The sequence below is a fragment of the Pyxicephalus adspersus genome, chromosome 9 (genome assembly GCF_032062135.1).
Source record: "Pyxicephalus adspersus chromosome 9, UCB_Pads_2.0, whole genome shotgun sequence".
NCBI lineage: Eukaryota > Metazoa > Chordata > Amphibia > Anura > Pyxicephalidae > Pyxicephalus > Pyxicephalus adspersus.
The window spans coordinates 35,629,819-35,657,196 of NC_092866.1; the positions used below are offsets into that span (position 1 = coordinate 35,629,819).

The following is a 27,378-nucleotide window of genomic DNA, read 5'->3' on the forward strand; positions in this document are numbered from 1 at the left end:
GGAATGGGAAGGCTAATTGCCTGTTCCTACTTTTGACCTGCTCTAAAGCACGTTTGGATGAAACCATCTTTCTTTTGGGGTCACCTATATCCCCCCACACCCAGTCCTAGAACTGATTAGAGTACTCAGTGTTCCTGACCTGGGGTATGTACCCTTAATGACCAGACGTCCTATTTATCCTATATGTAGTGCTATTTTTATTACTAATATACTCATTTTTGCCTAAATACAACCTTTACCTCAATCAAATAATTTCCAGCACTGTACCCTTACAACCTTTATCAAATTAGATATGTAAGTAAGAAATTAAATATACCCTACATTTTCTGTCTGCACAGAAGATTATCGATTTTCTTGTGCATTTACACACTATGGATACACAATGGATTTTCTTGTGCATTTACACACTATGGTTACATATATCTCCCATAAACATTGTATAATTTTAGTTTTTCATTTATCATTTGAATAATGTTTGGTAAATCTGATACAATCACTTTAAATTTTACTTGTCGAGAAATTTCATAGAAGGTGTCAATGTTATTATTCTAAAAAAATCCTTTTGACATACCTGTATATATTATTGATTTTGCAGTGTAAACAATGTCATAGTTTGTGGTAATAATATTACACTGAAAAAATCCTTTGACATACCTATAAATATTATTGAACTTGCCGTGTAAACAATGTATTTCAATTTTCTTTTTTTATTATTCAATCTCTATGTACATATACAGACCGTTAAGCTTGCTTACTATCATATCCCTGAGGAAGCCCATTGGTGGTGAAACGCGTTGGATTCATTACACTTTAAGCACGGTCTTCTTCATCACCCTTTTTTGTATGCCTTGATTATACGTATGTACGTTGTTACCCATATACTGTAAAGTGTCAAATGAGGTATAGTGTTATATAGTGGTATAGTGTTATGAGGTATAGATCTGTCCGAACTTGTTTACTTTACTAAATGTGTTTAAATACAACAATTTTGTTTCTCAAAACTATCTGCGAGCCCAAAACCTCTTTCTTTCTCTCCTTATATTTGAATGTTCAACTTAGAATAATCAAAGAGGTGGCTCAACCTTCACTGTAAAACTCTAGTAAGGGGAAAACACTTCTCTTCTTATCTTTATTATTGACTAAGACTAACTCATTTTTAGGTTTTTTTTCAGTATGTGACAACAACCTTTTATATTTTTGCTAAAAAACTCAGAGAACTCTGAGGCCCAAGGGAGTCCGAGATAACAAGGGAGGGTTCTCTGACATATTAGTCCAGGAACTCTTGATCAGTTGGACATTAGTCCAGGAACTCTTGGTCAGTTGGACAAGTGGTGCAAGGGCAGTGGAGGATACAAGTGGTCTTTGGAAAAATGGGGAATTTGTAGGGCAATGGACATGTAAAAACAAAGTGCACAAAGCTAATAAGCTCATATAAAAGTAAAATATTTGAAACACAATCACATATGGGGGAAATTATACATTTTGAATAAAGTCTTTAAAATTTATTGCAAGTCTTTCAAGGTTTCAATATGTGCAATTATCACAAAACTCATCAAAAGTTGGAAGGAGGCTGAAAGGCAGACCTCTCAAGTATGTTAACGTTGATGTTTCTGGTAAACACTTAATCTATGCATTTCGTGGATTTCATAGTCCGCTTCTTCAGAATCAGGGACAAATTATCCTGCAGCCTGTACCACCAGGGGAAAAGTACATACCAAATCCAGTATCAGGAGTTTATACCATCAATGGAAGACAAGCTTCTGCCCAGGGAACACCAATAAGCCTCAAGTGTATACAAGAGATAGAGGGCTGACAGGCAGACACATGTAAGCAGGCTGGGCTGGAATGTCTGTACCTGGTGCTAGAGGCTACAAGAGAATTTTACTTTACTGTACACACACACACACACACACACACACCTATTCTCTAAGTTGTCTTCCTTGTACACTAATTGTCGGGGGGACATGGCCTTCATTATTGTGTCTTCTCACCATCCTGTACTCTTTATTTAGAAGTGGTTTGTGGTGTATCGCTGTGGTGTATCAAGGAGCAATAATAGATACATCGAGGAGAATTTTTTTTTTTAAAATGCCCTCCTAAATAGTTATCATCACAAAAGACATCTCTATTGAAAAATGTCCTCTTTATGTCTGTTCTAGGTTCAGCTGTTTGATTTCCCATCACATTCTGTCCTAGTGCTCTGGCATTGGATACACTTTAGCGTGGCCCTTGTGTCATGCAAACCTTCTGCATAAACTTTCCGCATAAAAATGTTCTTTTTTTGCCAGAAACCAGTCATCATTTAGATTCTAACTTTTGGCAGTTCTATGATGGCAGATGATTTCTTCCTTTTGTAAAACAGCCAGTAACATTTGACTTAACTCTCTGTTCCTTGGGGCCAAGAATTGTCATTTCATCATGCTCTAGGACAATAGGTTTTTAAGAAAGGAAGAGTGACATTTCCAGAATTGTAACACGGAGAGTACAGAGGGTGTGATCAGAACAATGAACAGTGCCCAAAGCTGCAAAATTGCACAACTTGTCATCTACATCAACCATCATCTGTATAAAACTCAGTTGAATAGGACCATCCTTATAACATTGTATATTGTACAATGTTTTCCAGGAACTAAATCCTTATGGCTTTTAATGATATCCTGGTGTCTATTGGGGGAGTTGGGTGCTTTCAGATATTGCATACTATTCTTCTTTTGGTACCAGTGGCCTTGCTTTCTTGTCATAACCTTCTACAGAACTTCACGGGAGCTGTGCCTGATCACCACTGCAAACTTTCCTCTACTAGAGTCTTGAACAGCCAAGATGAGACTCCGCTTTCCAATTTCTACTTTCCATTGGACAAGTACAAAAAGCCCCAGAGATGTGCCCGATATCAAATTGTCAAAGGAATGTTGCTTAATGCAACCATACATCAGTGGGAAGAAAAAAGCACTGAATCTTGTAAGGATGGATGGATTTATGACAGAAGTGTGTTTTCCTCTACAATTGTTACCGAGGTATTACATTTATATAGTTGCTAATTAATTTTTCTGGCAGTCAATATATGTTTTGCTTTTTACAGAGTAATATATGCATTTTAAGAGGCCTTAGAAGTTAGGACAGACGGTTCCAGGGAAATGTTAGTAAACTATTTAGCCTGTTTGTAGTGCAATCTCCAAAGTGCAAAGATGATGAGGACACCAAACCGGTAGGGTAAGTGGTGGGGCAAGGGTAGGAATCACAATTTGGCCTAAATGAATTGTATTGACCCAGATCTTCCCCTGCTTTATCTTTTTTCTGCATTGCACAAACTAAACTTAAGGTGTCAGAATAAAAGTAATGCTCTAATGCCAAATGTGAGTAATACCTGTCTTGCACATACTGCCTGTCATCATAACCTTACACTCCTGTGCTACTCATACTGCCAGGCAGAGTGAGAGAAATGCTCCAATGCCAAATGTGAGTAATGCCTGTCCTGCACATACTGACTGTGATCATAACCTCACACTCCTGTGCTACTCATACTGCCAGCTTTCATTTCACCTACCATGTCTCTCTTGCGCTGTCTATGATCTACATACACAGTGCTACTGTCCAGTGGTGAATGAAGCCAACAGTGGACTCCTGTGTGGAACAGGCTTGAGACCCATGTGGGGGCCCTTGTTGGCTGATAAGGGTCCAGGGCCTTCATGTGGCAGCACACTTTGCACCTTTTCATATCTGTTACTGAGCCCGCTCATTATTGAAATGTAAAATGCATAGAAATGCCTCACAGGGTAAAACAAACTTGAGCATAAATACTTTTTGTGCCAGTGAACCCATTATGATGATACATTGCAGCAATGAATAGTAAAGATGCAAGGTTTTTTCAATCAAGATTAAATCTTTTGTGCCTTGGAGTGGTTGCCAGGTTTAGTACCCCTTTGCTCTCAATGATCATATGGTAAATTATGTGATTCTGTGTGAGTGTGATGTATGAGGACAATAGTGTAGTTTGTAATTTGGTTTGGTAGGTATTATTAGCAATACTAATCAAGGGAGGCAGTTGCACACATTTCATGGTAGCTCAGAGATATACAGCAACACACTAATATTCTTATCTGCCCCTGATTCAGAGTAAGGAGAAAAACTATTTCAATTAAATGATCAAGTTAAAACTTAGAATACAACAAGAATACAACATACATCTGTAAAAAAAATCAATACAAAATGTTTACAAATTATTAAAAGGCAACAAGGGGAGGATAAACTGTATAAATTGGGTATGATTTAACATAAGAAAATGGGGGAATAACAGGAGGGTGGGGAAAGGGAATCCCTGCGAACAACCAGGAGCAAAGTAATAGATATACGGATCACATGTTATATGAAATTTAGATATACCAAGGTTTAGGTATTGTCCAGATAAGCCAGATAACCTAGGAGAATTGAGGAGGCTTCTAATCAGCCTCCAGCAACCCAGTCTTATTAGAGAATGTAAGGGGAAAAAATATTTTTTAGTATAACTATGTGATTAAATGTAGTAAATGTATTAAATGAGTATTTGTTCAATCTGAGATAAGCAAGATTTTAGTTAAGGAATGATTACAGAGGAACAGAGGATGTGTTGCTGCAAAAGTGATAATAGATGTAAAAATAGGTGATAGCAAAAAGGAAAAGGCATTCAGCTAAAATATAAAATGAGCTGTGGTTATTTGTCTTTTTGCCTTTAGGAGCAGCCAGAACAACTGATCACTGGTTGCTATAGGTTATTGCATTTTGTGCACTTGTCTTAATAGGTGGTATTATTAGCAATGTGTTAAGTGCAAATCACAGTAACCAGATAAACCACTAGAAATTATTTTTGTATTTTTTTAAGGCCTCTTTCACATTTTTTTTTGAGCCATTGAGCTCAATAAGGCATTATTAACATGTTATTGTGGTTCATTCAGTAAGGCAGCTCTTTAATTATGAACAACATGGCAATGGGCAAAAAAGAAGACCCCTTTTATACTAAGCATTCCACACTGCAAATGTGGGTTGTGGTGCTCTGCAATATGGGTGCATTATCATTACAACTGTCTGCAACTGTTACAGTGTGTGGGATGCTACTCGAAATACAGGTCAACGTATAATAATAATATTATTATCTTTTACTTAATAAGCACCAAGATATAACACAACACAATAAATAGGAAATGCAAGCAATACCACGGCAATAGAGCCTAAAATGTTAGAGGTGGGGGAGATTAATACATAATGTAGATATGGAATGGTTGCTAATTAATGATTAGGTAAGAAAATGGGTTGGCAAATTTAAAAACTATATTAGGGCGAGAAAGCAAATTTCAGAAAGTGAGGGAAGCTATAGTGAAGTCTTGGAGAAGTGCATGGGAAGAGGCAGGTATAAGTGAGGAGTGTCATTAGTAGGTCATTGGAAAAGTGAAAAGGGTGGCTAGGGGAGTATTTGTGGATCAGGCCTGAAATGTAGATGGAAAGTGTTTTGGAGAAAATTAAAAGCAAAGCACAGTAAATTGAATTTGATTGATAGGTGAAATGGAAGCCAGTGTAAAGATTTGCAAACAGAAGCCTAGGATGAGGTGTAGATGGATAGATATGTCTGGCTTCAGCATTCAAAGTAGATTGAGTAGATAGAGGTGAGAGTTTGGTTAACACATTGCCAGAGAAGAGGATGTTACAGTAGTTCAGGTGTGAGATGGTGAGAGAGTGTAATGCAGCACACCGTGGTATACGCTCTAGTGTATTTTATAATATATTTTATTATATTTAAATATTTATTAATCTGGAAAAATCTAGGAACCTTAAATTCGGAAAGAGATTTAAAGCTGTAGATAGTTTATATTTATTTCCTATGTTGAATAACATTACTCGTATGAGACTCATAATAGGGCATTTAGACAAGAACTGAACTTTCTGTAGTGACATAAAGTTTGTGTTTTGAAATTTATAGTGCATTAGCTAAAAGCTAAAATTTTGAATATGCTGATTTCCAATTCTCACATTTCACATTCCATGGCAGATGTATTCTGTTACAAGGTGAACATCCTCTAAATACATTTATTTTCTGACAGTGGAATCTGGTTTGTAATCATCACTCACTAAGGCAAATAGCACGCGCCATCTACATGACTGGTGTGCTTCTGGGAGCTCTCGTCTTTGGCAGCCTTGCTGACAAGTAAGTAACATCACATGCTAACAAGAAAAGCTCTACATGTGATTTGACTGTTATAATATTACAAGTTATCGTGTTCTATAACCAGGAACTGAAGTGTTCAAGCAATAACTTGTGGCCTGTAGACTCTGATAGTAATGCATAAATTCCACAAAAACAAAAGATAAAAATGAAATGTTAATTAAAAGATAAAATAACAAAACCAACTTTGCTGTAATATTAATTTTCCATAGATTTTCCCCTTATTTTTCTGTCTCTAAATGTCATCATCACTCAACCCACTTGCTTGGAGCCCAGGTCTTCTGAACCCTTTTTTTCTGCTTGTTTACTACTTTTCATTCCTATCAGCATGCTGATCAGCACACAAACTGATTCAGGTACTTACACTGCTTGTATAAAGAATACATTTACTAATATTTTTGGTATTAGAGCTACAATAATTGGTGAGCTCAGATTTAAAAAATAAAAATAATGGCAGTTGTTAAACTTGTGAAATAGTTTTCATTTGAATCTTTAAACACTATAATAAATATAACTAAAAGTTAATTGGAAAAAAGTAATCAAATTATACCTAGCCTTAAATTATGTCTAATACTGTGCTGCTTTATGCAGCTGTTCTTGTCACATACATACTGCCAATGAGATTTGGGAAAGAAACTTAAATGAAAACAGGTTTACCTACAGTCATGTAAAAAGGTAAGTACATAAAAACTAGATTTTCATTTAAATGCCTGTTTGCATGAATTTAGCAGAATCTACTTTTCATCACATTTTTAAAATTATATAAAAAGGTGGGAAACTTTTTTATATAATGAAAAAATACTTTTTAGGGAGGACCCCTTCCCTTCTGTCTTGACCACTGCAGCGGTAAAAACCTAATAGGAAACCTGAAGCCTCCTGGGATACAAATGTCACATATCCCAGGAGGCTTTAGGCTGTTCCTTTTGCTTTCTCGGGGTGTAAAAAAAAAGTGCCAGTCTCATGCATGCCCATGAACATTTTTATACACTTTCAGCAAGGTGCATCGCCCAATCTTGAGCCTGTGCAGTGTAAGATCAGGTGACGTAATAAGCCGGAAGAAGATGATCGCACCATCGGTCCAGTCCTCGCCAGAAAGAAGGAAGCCAAAGTTGATGGCTTTTTACCTTGATTAAAGGTGTCACTTTTTTTTTGCTGAAAGTTCCGCTTTAAGATATTCTAAATAACTGCTGACCACATGTTGAGATTAACTCTGCAACATTTATGACCGACACTTCCTGCAAAATTCCTTTTTTTGCAACATATTTATGGGTTGAACTGCCCATTTCAAATCCCTTCACAATCTTACATTAGCAAGATCAACTGGTGGCTAGATAACACATGCATTATGAAATTAATATTATTATTATTATTGTTATTATTATTATTATTATTATTATTATTAATAATAATAAAAATAAACTGTATATATAGTGCCAACATATTATGCAGTGCTGTCCTTCAAAAAGGGGTTATAAATGACAAAAAGATACAGACAATGACACAGGAGGAGGAGAGGACCTGGCCCAAAAGAGCTTACAATCTAAAAGATCAATGTATTATCCCTGTAATTTAACTCTAAAGGCAATAATTCACATTTATTTATGTATTTATGTACATTCTTTTTGTAAATGTTGATTCCATTCTGTATAGACAAGAATGTGAGAAATAATGATGTTCTTTCATCATACTAAAACAATTCACACATCCAAGGAAATTAAAGAATCCGCTCATAGTTTGAAATGGCAAAGGCAAAAAACACTAATTTGTATATGAACAATCTACTGTTGTAGTGTGACAGTCATCAGATTTTGATAGCGGAGCTATCTTTATATTAAATACATAACGCTATTTCTGTGTACTGATCAGTAAAGTATTCTCTGTTTCCTAGGGTAGGCCGAATGGAGATCCTGACCTGGTCATACTTACAGATGGGTGTAGCTGGCAGTTGTGCTGCATTTCTGCCAACCTTTGATGCCTACTGTGCATTCCGATTTCTCTGTGGTGTGGCCTCCTCTGCTATTTCAGTTAATAGCATCTCTTTAAGTAAGTGCATTTATTTATCACACACATTTCACATGGTTTGTAAAAGTGAGCTGAATAAAAATGAATAGCAGGCTTTGATGCATTTCAGTGTTCATCAATCCAAAAGTTACTTACCTATTCAAATTAAAAACTAGTACCTCCATTGCATTCTCAAATTAGAACCACATGTTATAATTGTGTCAGTGTATATACAGACCCACATCTCCCCATTAGGAATCCTGGGCCTTTAAATATATATACCTTTAAAGGTCCAAAAAAACATAAAAGTTAGCTTAAGAGCATTTAATTAGATCTTTTATAATAATATAACCCATAATTTAGTTTTAAATAAATGTGCTTAATAAATTGTTAAAATACACATTGGAATTACATTCACTTTATTAGGTACACCAGTTTACCTGCTTCCTAACACAATATATATCCAGCCAATCACATGGTAGCATGTGGCTAATACAGTGGCTTATTAGTGAATCTCCTCCAATGTTCAAGATCTGTGTGTAGTCTAACTTCTCTTATTTTTCCCCAAGTATTAGAATGGATGCCCAATCATGGTCGCACACTAGCTGGAAACTTTTTTGGTTTCTCATATTCATTAGGACAATTGGTCCTCTCTGCAGTGGCATACAAGATCAGAGATTGGCGATGGCTTCAGTTTGCTGTTTCAGCTCCATTTTGTATCTTCTTCCTCTATTCTTGGTAAGACCTTATTTGTTGTGTTAACAAGATTATAAATATTTAGTGAATTACTTTAATGGGAAATATCTTACTCCCCACAATTTGTCTGCTTTCAAAAAAGGTGGCTACCAGAATCAGCTCGATGGTTAATTCTCCGGGATGAGCCAGAAAAAGCTCTGAAACACCTTCGAAAAGCTGCCTTTGTTAATGGGAAGCGCAGAGAAGGAGAGAAATTGACTGTACAGGTAAATAAAAGAGATGCTTCAGTTAGTATGAAAGTCTGAATACTAGACATCCTGCACAAGGACATAATAAATTGTCCAACATCAAGTTTAATTTATTGTCATGCTCTAAGCTAGCCATCCTCAACCACAATTCCTCCAGAAATTGCAAGGGGGTCCTTGATATGTGACTGGTCCTCATTTTCATAATGTCTACATAATTCTGGAGCCAATGCAATTTTGAAGAGCCAGCTGCATAACTCTACTAATGTTTTAGTTGTCTATAACATGGCCAGCAGTTTAAGAAGCTTTTTTTCATTGGTTTTACAAGGAGTACCTCAAAACCTGAAATTCTTTTTTAGGCGTTATTCAGAAAGAAAATGTTGAGAAAGGCTTCTGTAAGGTTTTTCTTGTAATACTGGCCAGCAGTTTAAGAAGCTTTTTTTCATTGGTTTTACAAGGAGTACCTCAAAACCTGAAATTCTTTTTTAGGCGTTATTCAGAAAGAAAATGTTGAGAAAGGCTTCTGTAAGGTTTTTCTTGTAATACTGATCATATTCTACGGCATAATTTCTCTCATAGTGAAAATTAAAATGGAAATCCTTAAAGCCTAGAACTAAATCATCTTACATCAGCTATTGAAGGGTCCACAATTGAAGGGCCAATGTTGATGCATGCTTTTTACATATCACTTGTATGCTCTAAAATCATAGACAATATTGTTTTATATACAAAAAAAACATTGTAATTTTTTTCTTGGTAGATACTGTGCTCTGAGATGCAGAAAGACATCCTTATAATAAGGGCATCGCACTCAGTGTTTGACCTTGTGCGTACCCCGGCTATGAGGCGCATGTCCCTAAGTCTTATTATAGTTTGGTAAGTCATTAAAATACACAGGCTTTATATATAAAGTAAAAACAAAACTGCAATAACAAAATATTATGAAAGCTAAAATTTTATCTAATTGCTTCTTGTACATTGATCTTTGTATTAGGTTAATAAATAAGCTTCCCTAAATATATTGAGTGATTTTTTTAGTTTTCTTTTATTCGGTGTCCTTATATTCATTCATAGATTTTTTTCATGTTGGCTTCCACTACTAATTATTAAATAAATCAGACTAACTGGAATGTAATAGACATATTTTGAGGTTATCACATTTTAAATAGGAAGAGAGAGACTGATTTACATTTACAATTTGTTTTTCTCCTGCAGGTTTTCAAGTAACTTTGCCTACTACGGGCTGGGCATGGATCTGAAGGACTTTGGGCTTGGTGTTTTCCAAGCTCAGGCTTTGTTTGGTGGTGTGGAAATGATTGCAAAGCTGATAGTTATGTTGGTGATGACCATTGTAGGAAGACGGGTCATGCAGTTCGCTTCTTTGTTTATGGCAGGAATAATAGTTGTATCTTACAGCTTCACACCTCAAGGTGATCTACCTAAATATTATGTTTTCCTAGCCTGCAATGCTTAATTTTATACTTAATACCATGTCTACATAAAGCAATTTGACAATCATCATCATGTAGTAAACCTTCAGACCTCCTAACTTCCACTGTCATTTGCTGCTATCACTAACCTATAGACAATAACTGGTGGAAAAAAGTATTCATCAAAGTGGTAAATGACAAAACTTACACTTTTCAAGTGGTGATCATTGTACCAACATGCACTTCTCAATTGACTGCCATTGTACTAATGTGCACTTCTTTACTGAGTACCAGTGCACCAACACACACTTGGTAATATATGCACTTATGCACTTCTTTACTGCCTACTAATGCACCAAACTGCACTTCTCCAGTGACAACCACTAAACTGATGTGCACCTTTTGACTGACAACCACTGTGTCAACATGTACTTATTAACCGACTCACCATTACTGAACTGATGTGCACTTCTCCACTGACCCCATTGTACCCAGGTGGATTCCTTTTTTACTGATTGCCAGCGCATTACCTCCTCTGACCACCACTGTACCGATACACTTCTTCACTGACTACCATTTTTTTTAATAACCAATACTGTACTAATAACAACTTCCCTGCTAACGACCACTAAAATGACATGCATTTATTCACTGATAATCAGTGCACCAACATAATTCTTTCCACTACACTTAACAGCACTTCTCTACTGAGCACTTCTTTAAAATCATGATATCAATTCTAACTAAAACTATTCCGTAGGGTTTCTTTACTAACTAGCCATTTAGGTTACAATCAGTTTTTATTCTACTGATGCAACCAGTAGACTTAAAGCTGGTTTCTCATTGGATATCTGTAAATAAGGAATTTGGGGGAATAATTACACAGGTCAACATGTCATTTTCATCAGGTATAATTTTATGTGGGCAATGTAGTATTTTTAATGCGGATTTCAAATTAGTGTCCAGTTTTTCTCTAGCACGTCTAGTTTTTGTGATGCAGCTTATTATATATTGTGTGAAATTCGTTATACTGTAAATAGCCTTAACATTGTACAACATTTAACAACAGTTTTCCTTTTTTAAGGTTAGAGGCGCACTAACTGCGATTTCATTTGTCATTATGCCTAGTAATAACCCTAATGATCCAAACAATCAGGAGAGCTGAGCTGTCAGCATAGTAAAGCTCCGCTGACTGCTCTGCTTGCTGATTGGCTGTGGAGAGGGAAATCCTGATGATGCTTGAGCTGTCATCAGGATTTCCCGTTCCTCAGCCAACCAGGGAGCAGAGCAATCAGCGGAGCTCTGCTATGCTGACAGCTCCGCTCCCCTGATCACTCCCGCAGCCCTAGTGGAGCTGTGACATGTGTTCTGTATCTGTAATACATGTCACAGCTCCTCTAGGGCTGCGAGCTTGAGGTGTCATCAGGGTTTCCTATTTCTTAGCCAATCACAGAGCACTAGAGATGAATGGGCACAAGTCTCCCCATTAATGTCTAGTGCTGAATGGCTGAGAAACGTAAAACCTCAGCCAATTACAGAGCACTAGGGGTGAATGGAGAGGCTTGTTCTCATTTAACCCCTAGTGCCTTGTGATCCCTCACTGTCAGGAGGATTCCCAGGGCTGTGTTCATTGCAGCCCTGGAAATCATCCTGTCATTGGGATAACCTGTAAAAAAAAAAAAGTTTAGTTACACAAACACACACATTTAATAAAATAATTTACCATTAAACCCTCGTCCTATTTTTTACATTAGCCCATTGGAATGCATGGGGACTTCAAACATGGGCTTTAAAAGCCTCAGGTTAAACGCTGGGGAAACAGTCCGTGTAGTCGAAGCCTTAAACGCTGGGGAAACAGTCCGTGTAGACTAAAGCTGCGTACACACGTCCAATAATTATCGTTAGAAACTACCGACGAACGACCGATGAACAACCGATTGGCCAAAAAAAAGTGACCAACGACGCCGACGACGAGGATTGTCGTTGGAAATGAACGACCGCCACGGCGGATCTGATTGGCCGACGATCTTTCACTATCTATCGTGTGTACGGTCGTTCAGTGATCGTGCATGTTTCTGCGGTACACTTTCTCCTTTACATGTCCCTCCCTGCATCGTTCAAACGATTGTATCTAGCGTGTGGACACTGTTGGTGGATCATATTTGAACGATCATATTGTTACAGCATGTACAGAATTTTGCACAATATGATTGTTCAAGTATAATCGTGCATAATCGTTGATCAGTCGTAATCGTTCGTTTTCTAACAATAATTATTGGAAGTGTGTACCTAGCTTTAGCTTAATATTGATGTGACAGGTGCTCTTTAATATTCATGTGAAGTACAGGGGTATGTATTAGTGTTATGTATCTTTTTATGTATCCTTTTATAATGTATCTTTTTATTATGTATCTTTTTATGTATCCTTTTATAATGTATCTTTTTACAACTGTTTGGAGGCTGTAGAAGCTCTACACAGTCCTGAAAAAAACCCGAATTTTTCCTCCCATTAACCTTAATGGTGTTCGACTTTGACATTCGACCACCCGAATAATTTTGCTCTATTCAGGCAAATAGCTGACTTATACAACTTATACAACCTATACAAATTATATTTCAGCTGTACAGTTGGTGACCAGGATAAATCTTGGGCTCCACATGTCATCTGTACCAGTTGTTCCAAAAGACTGTGTGACTGGCTAAATCGGCGTAAAGCAGCAATGCTATTTGCAATCCCGATGGTGTGGAGAGAACTGCAAGACCATCCAATCGACTGCTATTTTTGCCGGGTCAACAAAATTGGATTTTCAGGTATAACTAAGCACAAAATTGTATTTCTCAGCCTTGATTCTGCATTTAGGCCTGTTCCCCATGATGATTCTGGCAGTTCTGGTACCGCTACATGATGGACCTGCTTCTGTAGAAGGTGATGAGGAATGCGCTGGAGTTGCAGCCAATTACAACCCTGAATCATCTGATCCTGACTACTTGGCCGATGAAGATTCAGAACCAGAGACCTTTACACAAGCAGAGCTGAATGATCTTGTTCGTGATCTAAATCTCTCCAAAGACAAAGCAGAACTTCTTGCTTCAAGGCTTAAACAGAAGTACTTGCTTGCAAAGGGTGTAACTGTAACTCACTACAGAAAACAAAATCATAACTTGACAATATTCCTTCACTAGTGATGGCTCACTGTGCTACTGTCATGATATAAATGCACTCTTTAACAGTTTGTCACAAGTGCATGTTCCATCTGAATGGTTTATCTTCATTGATTTCTCTAAAAGAAGCTTGAAAGCATTCAAACCAAGTTTACTGATTGCTCATTCCGTTAACCTAAAGGAGTCCTATGACAAGATGAAGTTACTACTTAAAGCAATCCAGTATAAAACACACCAGTGAAACATCTGTGGAGATCTAAAGGTCATTGGCTTGCTGATAGGAATGCAAGGAGGATTCACAAAATATTGCTGTTTCCTATGCCTGTGGGACAGCCGATCTATGGGAGGCCATTATGTCAAGCGTGATTGGCTACTAAGAGATACCCAGGGTTCTTCCCAGGCACTTTTAGCTGGGCGCACCACCCGACACTTTTCAGCACCCACCTCGCTGTTTTTGGGTGGTTATCAAAGAGTTTGGTCACAATACAGGGGCTGCCACCCACCTAAAATTTCTTCCTATCCGGCTTAAAAATATTTCTGAGTTGAGCACTGGATACCTATAAGCCCAGAACAAGCAGTGTCAAGTTTCTGCCTCTGGTTGATCCGCATAAAATATTTCTGCCAACTCTCTATATCAAGTTAGGCTTTATGATAAACCTTGTAAAGACCATGGGTTTTCAGTACCTTGTTGAGAAGTTTCCAAACATAAGCACTGCAAAAATAAAGGAAGGGATATTTATAGGGCCACAGATCAAGTCTGATTTGCAGGATGATGTTTTCAAACAATCTCTCTCAGCAACTGAGCTAGAAGCTTGGGATGCATTTAAGTGGCCGTGTGAAAGTTTTCTGGGCAACCATAAGTCTCCTGCATACAAGGAAGGAGTTCAGAATCTGCTTGATTCATACCAGAAACTGAGTTGTTGCATGTCATTAAAAATACATTTCTTGCATTTACATCTAGAATTCTTCCTGGTAAATCTTGGTATAGTGAGTGAAAAACAAGGAGAACGTTTTCAGCAGCAACATTCAGTTAATGGAGGACCGCTACCAAGGTTTCTGGAATGAAAGTATCCAGCTGACTACTGCTGGATGCTGTATCGCGACAATCCAGACAAAGAGTACACAAGAAACTCATACTCTAAGCATTTCTGAAGAAACAATGGTACCTGACTGACACTGTTCAGTGGATCTATACCACAGTGTGCCCTATTTTACTTCACACTGAAGATGTATTAACATTAACTTAAATGGTGCTTACATTTTAGTACAAAATACATGCACGTACAATGTTAACTATAATAGTACTTATAACTCAGGAACTGAAAAGTGAAAACAGATCTGAAATCCACTCGAAAAACTGATTTAGAAAAGTTTGCTGTGGTTTCTGATGATTATCAAAACTAATTTTTTGTTGGCCTGTGTTATCAGTGTTTTTATTTGCAGATAAGAAACTGCTGTGTACACTCCTGGCAGTGACAGGAAAAGCTTTCCTGGCTTGTGCTATAACTTGCATGTACCTATACACTGGAGAGTTGTACCCTACAGAAATAAGGTAAGCTTCCTGCAGCCTGTGAGTAACCCTGTGTAGTTATAAATGGATATGTGCAGATGATTGATAGATTTACATTCAATTTGTTTTTGTATCTACAGGCAAACTGGAATGGGATTTAGTGCTATGAATGCTCGTCTGGGTTCTGCTGTTGCCTCTATTTTGCATCTAACTGGAGATTTCACTTTCACAATTCTTCCCATGCTCTTTGGAATCACTCCTATTATCGCAGGCTTTTTCTCCTGCTTTCTGTTGGAAACCAAAGATTCCTCATTGCCTGACACTATTAATGAAGTGGAAAACAGGTGGGTTCTATTCCTTTATGCTACTTTACTCTTTATACTAATTATCCACATATATTCACAAATGTTCACTTAAAGAGGAACTAAACTCAAAAACTGGTCTTTCAATTATAATCTATACTTACTTGCACTAAAATGTCAGTCTTCCCTGGTGGCACTGGCTGGGTCAGCTTGTATCAATGAAAAATTTATTGATTTATGAAGTGTTTACAAGTAGCCAGCTTTTGACTGGCAAGTTTACGTTTTCTTCCTCTCCTGACCTTCTTCTCCACCCACTCCCCCTCTCTCACTAGCTGGAGCCCTCTGCACTAGAACTCACAAGCTGAAATAAAGCACGAAGCAGATGCAGACTGAGCAGTCGCACTTGAGTGACATGAGAGTCCCAGGCAAGGAAAGAAAAGAAAATCTGCATATTAGGGCAGTGGTAGTGGATTAGAAACACTGCCACCAAGGATGGCATTTCCCAGATTGCAGTTCACCATCTGGGCAGTAGAGAGACCTGGGGTTGTGACTACAACTCGTTTTTCATGTTTAAAGGTCAAAGCAAGCTGAAAAAAAAGTATTCAAATGATTATAACATGGGCTTATGTTATCTATAAGCCAAAGTAGATTTTTTGAGTATAGGTACGCTTTAAGATTTTATTATACAAATGTGTACATCTTGGTTGTGTGGGTAATACACTAATAGATATACCTCTTTATAAATAATAGATTGGTATTTGAGTATATCATATGTTACTTCTTCACCTCCCCAACACACACACCACCAAGTCATGAAACCACTGATTTTACAATTTCGGTGTAACTATGACACATCATTCTATACTATATAATTCCCTGAACAACTAATTTAACATATAGGAATAATGTATAGGATATCAAAAAAATGCCCATGGTGCATAAAAATCTAACATTGCCCTCTTATATAATTTATTTAAATTCTAGAATTACATAGCTGTATGTATCTGGCATTTTAGTTTCCGGTGTATTTCACCTACTGTGTAGTAAAAATATAAAGTGCTAAACCCTGCATCCAAGGTAAATAATGCTGGGTGCATATCATCGCTTTCACCTCAATCATTGGTGATTATTCTAGTTGGATAACTACTTTACAGACAGCTGTTGGGATTACTGCCAAGGTGCTGATTGTTCTTTGGAGGGGGAGGATAAGCATGAGTGATCTGCTGCAGTATTGGCTATTATTAGTCATTAGTGAAGCAACAAGATAGATCACTAAACACCTTCTCCTTGACATGAGTGACACCAGTACACACAGTAGATTTTCTTCAAGATGATTATAAAATATGAAATTTTTGGGTGATAAAGTGTATTTGAGGCTGAACAAAAACCTCACATCTACCTTTTTAAACCCTTTGTTTTTTTAAATAGCTAAATCATCACAGAATATACAATGTCATGTCTTAAAAAAACATACCAGCTGTCATGGGATCCAGGTGGCAGATTTAGTTGGGTATGTCTTCTTTTATAAAGTAAGAAAAAAAAAGTTAGAGGAAGGTGAGATTACTGCTGACTAGTGTTGGTCGAATAGCTCACTATTCGATTCGACCGCTATTCAGTCGAATAATGCATAATTATTCGGGTGATCGAACGTTGATTTCGAACTCAATTAAAGTCAACGCGGGAAAAAATTTGGGTTGTTTTTCTGGACTGTGTAGAGCTTCTACAGCCTATAAATACATTTAAAAAGACTTGTCAAGACTCCCCCAGCTCTGCACAACACTGTACAAGTAAACCAAAAAAAATAAGGAAGTCTTTTTTCTGTTGCTGGCAAGGCCATTTTATGGGGCGGTCAAGGGAACATGCCGGATTTTATACGGTCTTCGAGTAGGGGCAGAGGGGGGCACGAGGGGGTTCCTCTGGTCCAAAAATTAGCCACCAGGTTTCACTGCTCCGTTACAAGCCATACACAGGCTTCAGAGTACAGGCAGAGGTCTCTGAGGGGGGTCTTTCAGTCACAAACCTAGCCAGCTGCACAACTCTGTTATACGTTACAAGTGACAGGTGGCAGCAGCAAGAGGAGGAGGCGGTGGGCACTGAGACGGAGCGGGGACCACATTGGTAACTGGCATCTAGAGCTGGGTGTAGTGCATCATCAATGCCACCTAGATGGCTGTATTGCCATATTTAAGAATGGAGTACTGACAGGTGGCAACAGCAGGAGCAGGAGGCGGTGGGCACAGAGACGGATCGTGGACAGCATTGGTAACTGGCATCCAGAGCTGGGTACTGGGCAGGCCGCATCAGTTACAGCATGAGGAGGAGGCGGTGGGCCCTGGGAAGGAGCAAGGACGGCATTAGATGTTGAGGCCATCACCTATATGGACAGTGTAGAAGCTGTAGCTATTGGAGACATGAATGGATGAACGAGATCCCAATCTGTCCCTACTTACTATGTAGCGAAATCACATGAAACAGAACGGGCTTGGCGGAATCAGTGGGGAAAGAACACCCTGTTGAGCTTGAGTCTAGTCTGGCATCTAGGTGGTCCAATTTGGTTTTTCAAACTGGCTCCAAAAGGCTGCTGCTTCCTTTGTACTGTATTGGTGCAGTCCTGAAATCTACTGTACTCAGGTAGAGAGTTTCACTGTTAGATAGATAGATAGATAGATAGATAGATAGATAGATAGTCAGTGTGTTATATACACACTGGGTACCCTCCCTGACTGCATGCACAGTATCACACTTGTACTGAGAGACAGACACTCAGACGCAGTGTATACTGCAGTATATATTTTGTATACCCCCTCAAGCAGTTTATGCTTGCTTCTAGGGCGGAAGTGGTCGCACAGAGCTCTGTGCTTTGACCAGGTTACCGGGTGGTGGCTTTTTAAATATGTGCTCATGCAACTTGTTCCTAGTTTGTTTGGGTTTTTGCCTCATTTCAAGTGTTGAGCACACAGTTTGCAGATGACCAAAGTGTTGTCATCACTATGGACATTAAAAAATTCCCACACGGGCGAACATCTAACTGGGCCGAAAGGTGCTCTGGAGCTGGTGCTCGTGGTGGCAGGCCGCGTTTGTTGAGGTATAGCTATGGTGACAGGAAGCTTCCGACGATGGACGACTATGACTTGCCTCACTGGTACGCAAAGAATGTATATAAATGTGTAAATATATATATATATATATGTATGTGTATATATATGTGTATACATATTGTAGACAACCAGCAGGAAAATTACTAGAGAGCAGATAGAGTTGCACAGGATACCTCTCCTGTGTAAAGGGGCAGGTGGAGGACTCTCACCCAGGAGATAATTGATGAGGAAGCACTGAGGGTGGAGATATAACACAGAGCCAGGAGCTCAGTCAGAGGATGTGATGTGCTGGAGACACAGGCAGGTGGCCTGTGTGAGTGACTGTGCTGGAGACACCTGTTGGGACAATTTTTGTTGTTTTTGCAATAAAACCCTGATTTGGCATCCAGTCCTGCTAGTTGCCTACCATTTGTCCAGCTAATTCCCACATATGGTGGAGGATGCTGGCACACTGGTTGCTAAGGGTAACGGATACATAAAATTTTTTTCTGGACTGAGTAACTTGCTTATATCCTGGATAAAGGCTGCTGCACTGCTGCCCAGCGAGGCTCCTGACATGGAGGAGCTATTAAAGCATTTGCTGCAGGTCAGTGCTGCCCAGCAGGAAATCAACCGTCTGTTGCTGGAACACAACACAGTTCTGGGGCAGAGGGTGTCAGATCAGTCAAGGAAAATGGAGGAGTTATCTGGGACTCTGAATGTAAAAAAGGCAGTGCACCGCGCCTTGGAAAAAATGACCCCAGATGACGACATACTTATCTGGCAGGGTTTAAAAGGATTGTGGAAAAGGAGAAACTCCCTGCTGCTAAATGGACTGAGGTTCTGGCGCCTTATTTGACTGGGGAGCCGCAAAAGGCATATGTTTATTTAACAGCAGAGCAGGCCTAAGACTATATTATCCTTAAGGCAGAGATCATGGCCCGGCTGGGAGTCACCTTATCTGTATGGGCGTGCAGAGTCCATGACTGGCGATTTGGGGAAAATAAGGAAAATAGTGATAAGTCTAAAGAAGAGAAAATTGCCAGCCTTGTTTCAGATGCAGCTTGTGATAAACCAGAGGAATCCAAAGATGATGTTTCAAGTACAGTGGTCTCGGGTGACGAAGTGCATGCTGAAGAAAGTGTCCTTGTATGGACTGACAAAGATACTTCCAGGCTGACTGAGGGTCAGGCAGATAAGGGTGTCCCTATATCATCTGATATGGAAGCTGATGGATGTGTGCCTGTGTTGGCTGGGGAAAAGTTTTCTTTTATTGAAGTCTAAGCTTGTGGATGGGATCCTGTTTCAGCTGAGAAAAAAGAACAGCCTGAAGGGCAGGACGAAGAAGGTGCTGGTGAGTCAAAGGCTGAAGAAGTAGAACCAGGAGAAGCATGATAGTGCCATATCTCACTTCACACAGTCCACTGAAGTCCTAGAGCAAAAAGAGGCTCTACTGCAAGAGCAGTTGGAAAAAGCTGCAAAAGAATTCACAGAGAAAATTCAGAAGCATGTTGGGGAAGTGCAGTTATACTTGTCCTAGAAGGTCAAAACTAGATTGGCACATGCAGAGGCACATAAGAACACATTCTGGGGACAAGCGATATGAATGCTATGTTTGTCATGTTCGGTTCACCAAGGGTGTTACCAGGAAAATGCACATACGGCTTACACAAGTGAAAAGAGAGAGCCGCGATCATGCCACATTGAGCGACATCTACCTGAACAACATTATACCTCTTTTTTGGTCAGATCGGCGAAGATTCCAGGTGTCTGTATAAGAAGAGTAAAGAGATTGGGTACAGCTGCAAGAGGACCTAAAGAAAGTTCTAAATGAGCTGTATACGGTGATGAAGACATATCACATGTATAATGCAGATAGCATCTCTGCACAGACTAAACTTAAAGAAGCAGAAAAACAGATGAGTCTATCGGTGCGACAGGAAGATCGCCAGATTCCTCGTTCCCCCGACACCACAACTAGCATCCGTTTAGATGACAAAAACATAAGGCGGAACTCAGTTAGAAAAATTGAAAAAATGAAGGAGATGCGTCAAGCCAAATACACTGAGAACAAAGTGAAGGCCGTTAAGGCACGAAATGAATATGTATTGGCACTTGAAGCAACCAACGCATCTGTCTTCAAATACTACATTCATGACTTATCTGACCTGATTGATTGCTGTGATCTGGGCTACCATTCAAGTTTGCATCGTGCCCTACGTACTTTCTTTTCTGCGGAGTTCAACTTACAGCACTCCAAGCATGAGGGACTGGAGACCCTGGAGAATGCAACCAGTACCAGTAAGCAGCAATGGCTTCTTCTGTGCAATCATCCTATCCATTACTTTGTGCAAGTGGAAGATGCAACAGATTCTGAAAGCCTAAATACTGATCTGGAAAGTCTGAAAAATTTAAAAATGGATTCATCAGACAATGAGTTATTGGATAAGCGGGAACAAGACACACATTCTGACAATTTATTGTATGACACAAGTGAGAAAACCAACAATAAATTAAATACTATCCTCTCAGATGCATCAGGCATTGAGTTATGGAATGAAGAGAAACCTGATATTTCTGACCATCCAGTGTGTGACAAGAGTGAGAATAAAGATGACAATGTCCCAGTTGTTGTAGAAGAACAAAAAGAAACTGTTCTGAGTGAGACTTTCAGTAGCGAGGGTGAGTCTACACCAGAAGGGGAAGAATCTGATGACAATGAAGATGATGTGGCTTTACAAAGTGAAAAATACACTGGAGAAGTTCTATCGTTAGGGTCGTCTGTGGACCAAACATCTACAGAGGATATACGGATGTAGAGAATAAGGGAAACATTGATGTAACACAAAAGCAGTCATCAGCAGGTATAGAACTTACAAAAGAGGAGCATCGGCTAGTAGATAGTGAAAACAATACATTTGGTGAGGTTTCAGAGCCTTGTACTGTAATTAATGAGCAAAGCACAGTTGAGAGTGAATCAGCAGCGACAGTAAAGATTTAGAGCCCATTATTAGTCATGTAAAGCAATGTGAAGATGCCTTATCAAGGGTTTACTGTATGTTAGGGTCAAGTGCCCAGTCCCCTGGCCTTGGGAAGAGGGGAGGGGGGGGATATGTAGACAACCAGCAGGAAAATTACTAGAGAGCAGATAGAGTTGCACAGGATACCTCTCCTGTGTAAAGGAGCAGGTGGAGGACTCTCACCTGGGAGATAATTGATGAGGAAGCACTGAGGGTGGAGATATAACACAGAGCCAGGAGCTCAGTCAGAGGATGCAAGTGGCCTGTGTGAGTGACTGTGCGAGTGACTGTGCTGGAGCCACGGACAGATCTGGAGACACAGAAAGGTGCTCTGTGTGAGGAAGAGGAAAAGCCCCTAATGGAGAGGGCTTGAGAGCATTCAGCTCCACAGTGTTCCACAGAAGGAGAGAGAGAGACAAGACTCTACAAACAAGGTGACTCTAGTTGATTTTCTGCCTTTTTGTTGGAAATGGACTGTTATAGCACACAGAACCGCTGGAGATAAGTGTTTATGTCTTTGATCTTTAACCAGCTGAAGTTAAGCCACCCTATTGGGACAATTTTTGTTGTTTTTGCAGTAAAACCCTGATTTGGCATCCAGTCCTGCTAGTTGCCTACCATTTGTCCAGCTAATTCCCACAATATATATATGTGTGTGTGTGTGTGTGTGTGTGTGTGTGTGTGTGTGTGTATATATATATATGTGTGTGTGTGTGTGTGTGTGTGTGTGTCAGAGCTCTGTGCTTTGACCAGGTGTTCCCGCCAGGTTACCGGGTGGTGGCTTTTTAAATGTGTGCTCATGCAACTTGTTCCAAGTTTGTTTAGGATTTTGCCTCATTTCAAGTGTTGAGCACACAGTTTGCAGATGACCATAGTGTTGTCATCACTATGGACATTAAAAAATTCCCACATGGGCGAACATCTAACTGGGCCAAAAGGTGCTCTGGAGCTGGTGCTCGTGGTGGCGGTCCGCGTTTGTTGAGGCATATATATATATATATATATATATATATATACATGTAACTACCATTTTATGACCAGAAATGTTTTTTTCTCCACAGGAGTAGCAGTAGTTCTACAGATTATGAGTCACATAGTGAGGATTGGACACATAAGGTTCATTTAAAAGAATTTCCATGATGGCAAACACAGTATCCAGTAGATTAATGACTGAGGATGTCTTGGAACTTTCGGCTGTAAAAAGGTTGTATAGCATCATGGAGACCTGCCCAACATACTGTCCTTTGCAGAAAGAGAAATCGATTTGTGGTTCTTTAAAGTTTTACTATGGTTCTCCAACCATTTAAGAGAGCAGTGTGAGTGTTGAATGTATGTTTAAAGAAAAGTATTTTCAGTATTGTTTCTGTTTCCTAAGTAAAGTATGTATTAGAAGAGAAAATATAACATTTGCCCAGTACACATGTCTATGAACTAACATTCGGTAGATTTTGGTGCGGCAGTTTTGTCACATTTCAGCATTTGATCCATGTTTACTTTTAAGAATGTTTGCAGCACGTAAATAAAACCATATTACTAGCACTTGACCAATGATACTGTATATTCATATTTATCTTTTTAGAGAAAAGGACATGATAGTTATTTTATATTACTGGTAATTTTATCTTGGGAATAATTTATAAGCACCTTTATATCCCCATAATTTCTTGTGTTATTGAATAGATATTATTTGACTTATTATTAAAAGTGTTACACAAATAAATCTGACCACTTGAATGCAAAAATAATGTAAAAAAAAAAGTATTCTCTTAACCTATGAAATTTACAATATCACTCAAGATACAATACACATTTTTAAAAACATATTTTTTGAAATCCTTACATCAGATAAAACATGTCCAACATCAGTGAAACAAAAAAAATAAAATATTAACAATTCTTTATTTTAGACATTTAGATTCAAATGAAAATGGTTGCTAGCAGGTCTTTAGATTCTGGTCCTGCAATAATATAATAAAGTATTAGGATTATGTACTCTGATAATCTCATTAAAGGGTTTTAAACTTTCATTATGAAAGTAGAGAAGCGCAGTGATGACGGAGGACTATAGCTGTACAGTAAGCAGACTTTCATGACCAGCCATTTTCTTTTGCCTTTGGCTGTATATGGCAATATTTTCAATATTAAAATGATAAAAGTAATTGTGAATTCGTCTAAAAATCAATAAAAATTTATCTGTGAAAAAAAACACTGCACAGCATCTTACGGTACTAGAATAAATAACTAAACAAATTTTTATGTTTTTACATTTTTCTTCAACTTGAATTTGATATTTACTCAGAATATATTAATAAATATTTTTTTTTATTATCAAGTTGATACATTTTGATACGTTATGTCAATAATATTTTCACATTTGCCGTGTATTTTTCAGTCTCTAGAATATGAAAATTTTGCATAATCTAAAGATTTAAATTTACTCTGGCTATATCCACACAAGGGTTTATTAAAGGGTTATCAACCATGTGGACAGAACTTCCTGTAAAATGTCTATAGTATATTTTTCATACTTGTGAAATACGAAGACTGCTGTAAAAGTGCACCGATTTACTCATATGAGAAATTTGTTTCAAAATTAAAACTTCAATTTACATTTTCGCTATAATTTGTGTTTGAGTTACTATCCAGTCTTCAGTACCCCAGCAGGTACACAGGTTCCGTTCTCCTATGTCAGATTCAGTAGTGGATAAAGTTCAACACCCAGGAGCCCTTGTTTATACGTTCTCCTTTTCCTTCCAAAAGAATTATGTGACTTAAGATATATTTAGTCCTAATATTCTTTAATCTTAGGTATCTCAAATTGCATCCTTAAAGCATGTGTCTGTTTTATGGGCAAGAGGTGTAATCTCCATTTTTAAAGCTTCTTGCTTTATCCAATTGTTTTTTAGCCTCCTGAAAAAAATAAAAATACACATTTATTCCATTTGCCTTTTCTAGCAGCCACCCATTTTTTGTTGGTGTTTCTTTTTTACAGTATATTTAAACCACAAACCTTTCTGTTTTAGTTTTTGGTAAAGCAGAAAATGTTTAAAATCTCTATCTCTCTGTTTTGGGACATTTTATTTTACTTCTTCTTTTGAAGACACCACAAAATGAGAGATCTTTCTAAAGCGAGAAGAATTCTGCTCTTGGATAACTGGCCCTCACCTCTCATGACTATTTTGAATTCTCTTAAAAAGATTTTAAAACCATAATTGTTTTAAAATCCCCAAAATGTTTTGGATTTAATGACATACTAAGTTACTTTGATGAGAACATAGCTATGATAGATGAAACTCCAAGTTCCTAGGTAGCCTTCATAGCCCAGTGTTTTTCGTTTCCAAACTCAATTGCTCTACTGAAATCACAAAAATATGACATATTCTGTAAAATAACTGCTAGTAACAGGCAACTTGCTAAGACCAAAATCCTCTAGCGAGCTGCTATACACCCATAAATGTCTCACCTTTCCTCCACCTCTTGTATGGTATCAGTCAGCGGTTGGTTTCGGGTCTCTGTAAGCAGACATAAAGCAAGAATCCCAGACAAAATGGGGGCTGTACCAAAGATGATAGCTGGCAGGATAGGAATGTGATCTCCAATTAAATGAATCACTGGTGCCACAACAGAACCTACTCTTGCATTGACGTCTGAGAATCCCATGCCAGTTTGCCTGTAAGACACAAGAAACCTGAAGTATTATGCACTGCATATAGACATTTTGGTAATAATTGTTCTCTCTTTCAAGCTGATATTTATAAACTTTTGCTGTGTATAGCATGGGTTGTCTGAACTCAAACCAATATATAAATATATATATATATATATATATACTGCCTACATCCCTAAATTCTTGAGTACAAAGAAAGGTAGGTATATTTGTGGGACTATAAAGGCAGTTCAATACATGTCACAAAATGGGCTTACATATACCATAAACCATAAAAACAATGGATGGAAATTACTTAAAAATGCTCAGTATATAGCACCAAACAATTGTGTATATCATTAAGATGTTGTAAAAGATTCTGATAATAAAGTCCCACAAATATACCTACCTTTTTATGTACTCAAAACTTTTGTTGTGTGTCTGTGTATTTTTTACATATATTTATATAGGAAAAATATATTACACAGTGCTGTAAATTAAATAGGGGTTGCAAAAGACAGACATATACAAGCAATAACACAAAAGAATAGGACCATGACCAGATGAGCTTACAATGGAAAAGTCTTGACAACAAGTGACACTAAAATTATATTTGGTGAATATTGGACAAAAAAAACTATATCAGTGACTTCTAGAAAAGTGATGGTAATTTCTCTAAGGCCACATAGCAGAAATAAATTTCGGAACTTCTAACTGTTCTGTACATAAGTCAAATTACACTGGGGAACAATTTTTGAACACATTTTTTGTTGAATTCAATTTTTAAGCTTATTTACATTAAAATAGGTAGGCTTATTTTTAAAGTGCAGCTAGTTTTCTTCTATCACGTCAGGCTTTTTCTCTACCGCTTATAATATCGTGATTACTGTAGCTTGGATTTGTATAGGCTATTCATTTACACAGAGTGTAAATAAGTGGCTCTGCTGTTTCTCATCGTAAGTGCCTAAACAACCCTGATTCATTTTGTTAAATCTGTGGCAGTTTCACCATTCCAGGATTCCCAGTCAAGGGGCGAACATCAGTACATTTGTAAAGCAAGCCTATTTGGCATATTTCAAAGTTAAACTTGGTGATCAAGATAAATCTTGGACTCCTCATAAGGTGTGCAAACAGTGTCGAGGGTTTACGGATGTGGACAAAGGGAACATGTGATAAGATCCCATTTTGTATACCTATGGTTTGGCGAGAGCCAGGAGATCATTTCAGTGACTGGTACTTTATTATAGTGAAAACGTCAGGATATACCAAGAAAAATAAATGTAACATAAAGTACCCGAGTCTACTATCGGCTGTACGCCCAGTGGCTCATTCAGATGAAATCCCAGTGCCTGATTTTCATTACACTACCCTCTCTTGAAGAACATGAATATAATGATGAACTAGCTGACAACAATGATAAAGAGTTTGAAATTGAAGAGGACTCTGTTTGTAAGGGATTTGATCAGCATGAGTTGAGTCATTTGGCACGTGATTTGGGACTATCGAAGAAGGCTTCATAACTCCTAGAATCAAGACTGCGTGAGAATAACTTGAAAAAGGAACGAAGGTATCACAATTTTTGAACCAGAGGAATTGCATTTCTGCAGTACTTTAGAACTGACAGTGGCTTTGTATATTGCCATAACATACCTGGTTTATTGGAGGAATTGGGAATCCCAATCTATAACCCAACTGAATGGCGATTATTAATCGATAGCTTAAAGCAGAGCTTAAAGTGTGTCCACCTTCACAATGGCAATATATTTGGGTCAGTCCCAAATGGCCATTCAGTTTCTCTTTGTGAAGAATATGCAGACATAAAGGCCCTAATTCATCAAGCAGAATCGGACGCTCGCTCGCGCATTCGTATTCACGATCCGAAATCGGACGCCGTCGCGCAATTCAGCAACTGAAAAAGCTCGCGTCCGGAGCCACGCATCACCGGCAGCTTTACACTGGCGAGCTTGCATTAAAAGTCACTGTTCCCCTAAAAAATCATTCTTTCTAATAGCACACATATTACCCTTAGCCCTAAAAAAAATGTTTGCGCTGTTTAAATGTTTTAAACATTTATGTGCGCTAAGAAAAAAGCATATTTT

The 27,378-nt window shown here is 38.2% G+C and overlaps 2 protein-coding genes across 2 annotated transcripts in view; one reads left to right on the forward strand and one right to left on the reverse strand.

Annotated features, from left to right (window-relative positions):
• Window positions 1–1,007: 1,007 nt before the first annotated feature.
• LOC140337645 (solute carrier family 22 member 20-like) lies at window positions 1,008–23,177 on the forward strand. Its single transcript, XM_072421403.1, has 10 exons — window positions 1,008–3,014; window positions 6,069–6,172; window positions 8,079–8,233; window positions 8,761–8,929; window positions 9,030–9,153; window positions 9,893–10,008; window positions 10,348–10,562; window positions 15,168–15,276; window positions 15,375–15,578; window positions 22,695–23,177. Exons 1-10 carry the CDS (start codon window positions 2,640–2,642, stop codon window positions 22,771–22,773), a joined length of 1,650 nt encoding a protein of 549 aa, XP_072277504.1. The 5' UTR covers window positions 1,008–2,639; the 3' UTR covers window positions 22,774–23,177.
• Window positions 23,178–23,936: 759 nt separating this feature from the next.
• LOC140337643 (solute carrier family 22 member 20-like) overlaps window positions 23,937–27,378 on the reverse strand; it is a 19,028-nt gene continuing 15,586 nt past the window's right edge. Inside the window, exons 10-11 of the mRNA XM_072421401.1 lie at window positions 25,097–25,303; window positions 23,937–24,543 (exon numbers count right to left, since the gene is read on the reverse strand). Of these exons, the coding sequence (XP_072277502.1) occupies window positions 24,447–24,543; window positions 25,097–25,303 (304 nt within the window). The 3' untranslated portion in view covers window positions 23,937–24,446. The remainder of the gene's footprint in view (window positions 24,544–25,096; window positions 25,304–27,378) is intronic.

What these genes read in the sequence shown, in the direction of transcription:
- LOC140337645 (XM_072421403.1), top strand. Translation starts at nt 2,640, where the DNA reads ATGGCTTTTAATGATATCCTGGTGTCTATTGGGGGAGTTGGGTGCTTT. An exon ending in CCTCTACAATTGTTACCGAG is followed by an intron (nt 3,015 to 6,068) that starts GTATTACATTTA and finishes ATTTTCTGACAG; the next exon opens with TGGAATCTGGTTTGTAATCA. An exon ending in GAGAGAAATTGACTGTACAG is followed by an intron (nt 9,154 to 9,892) that starts GTAAATAAAAGA and finishes TTTTCTTGGTAG; the next exon opens with ATACTGTGCTCTGAGATGCA.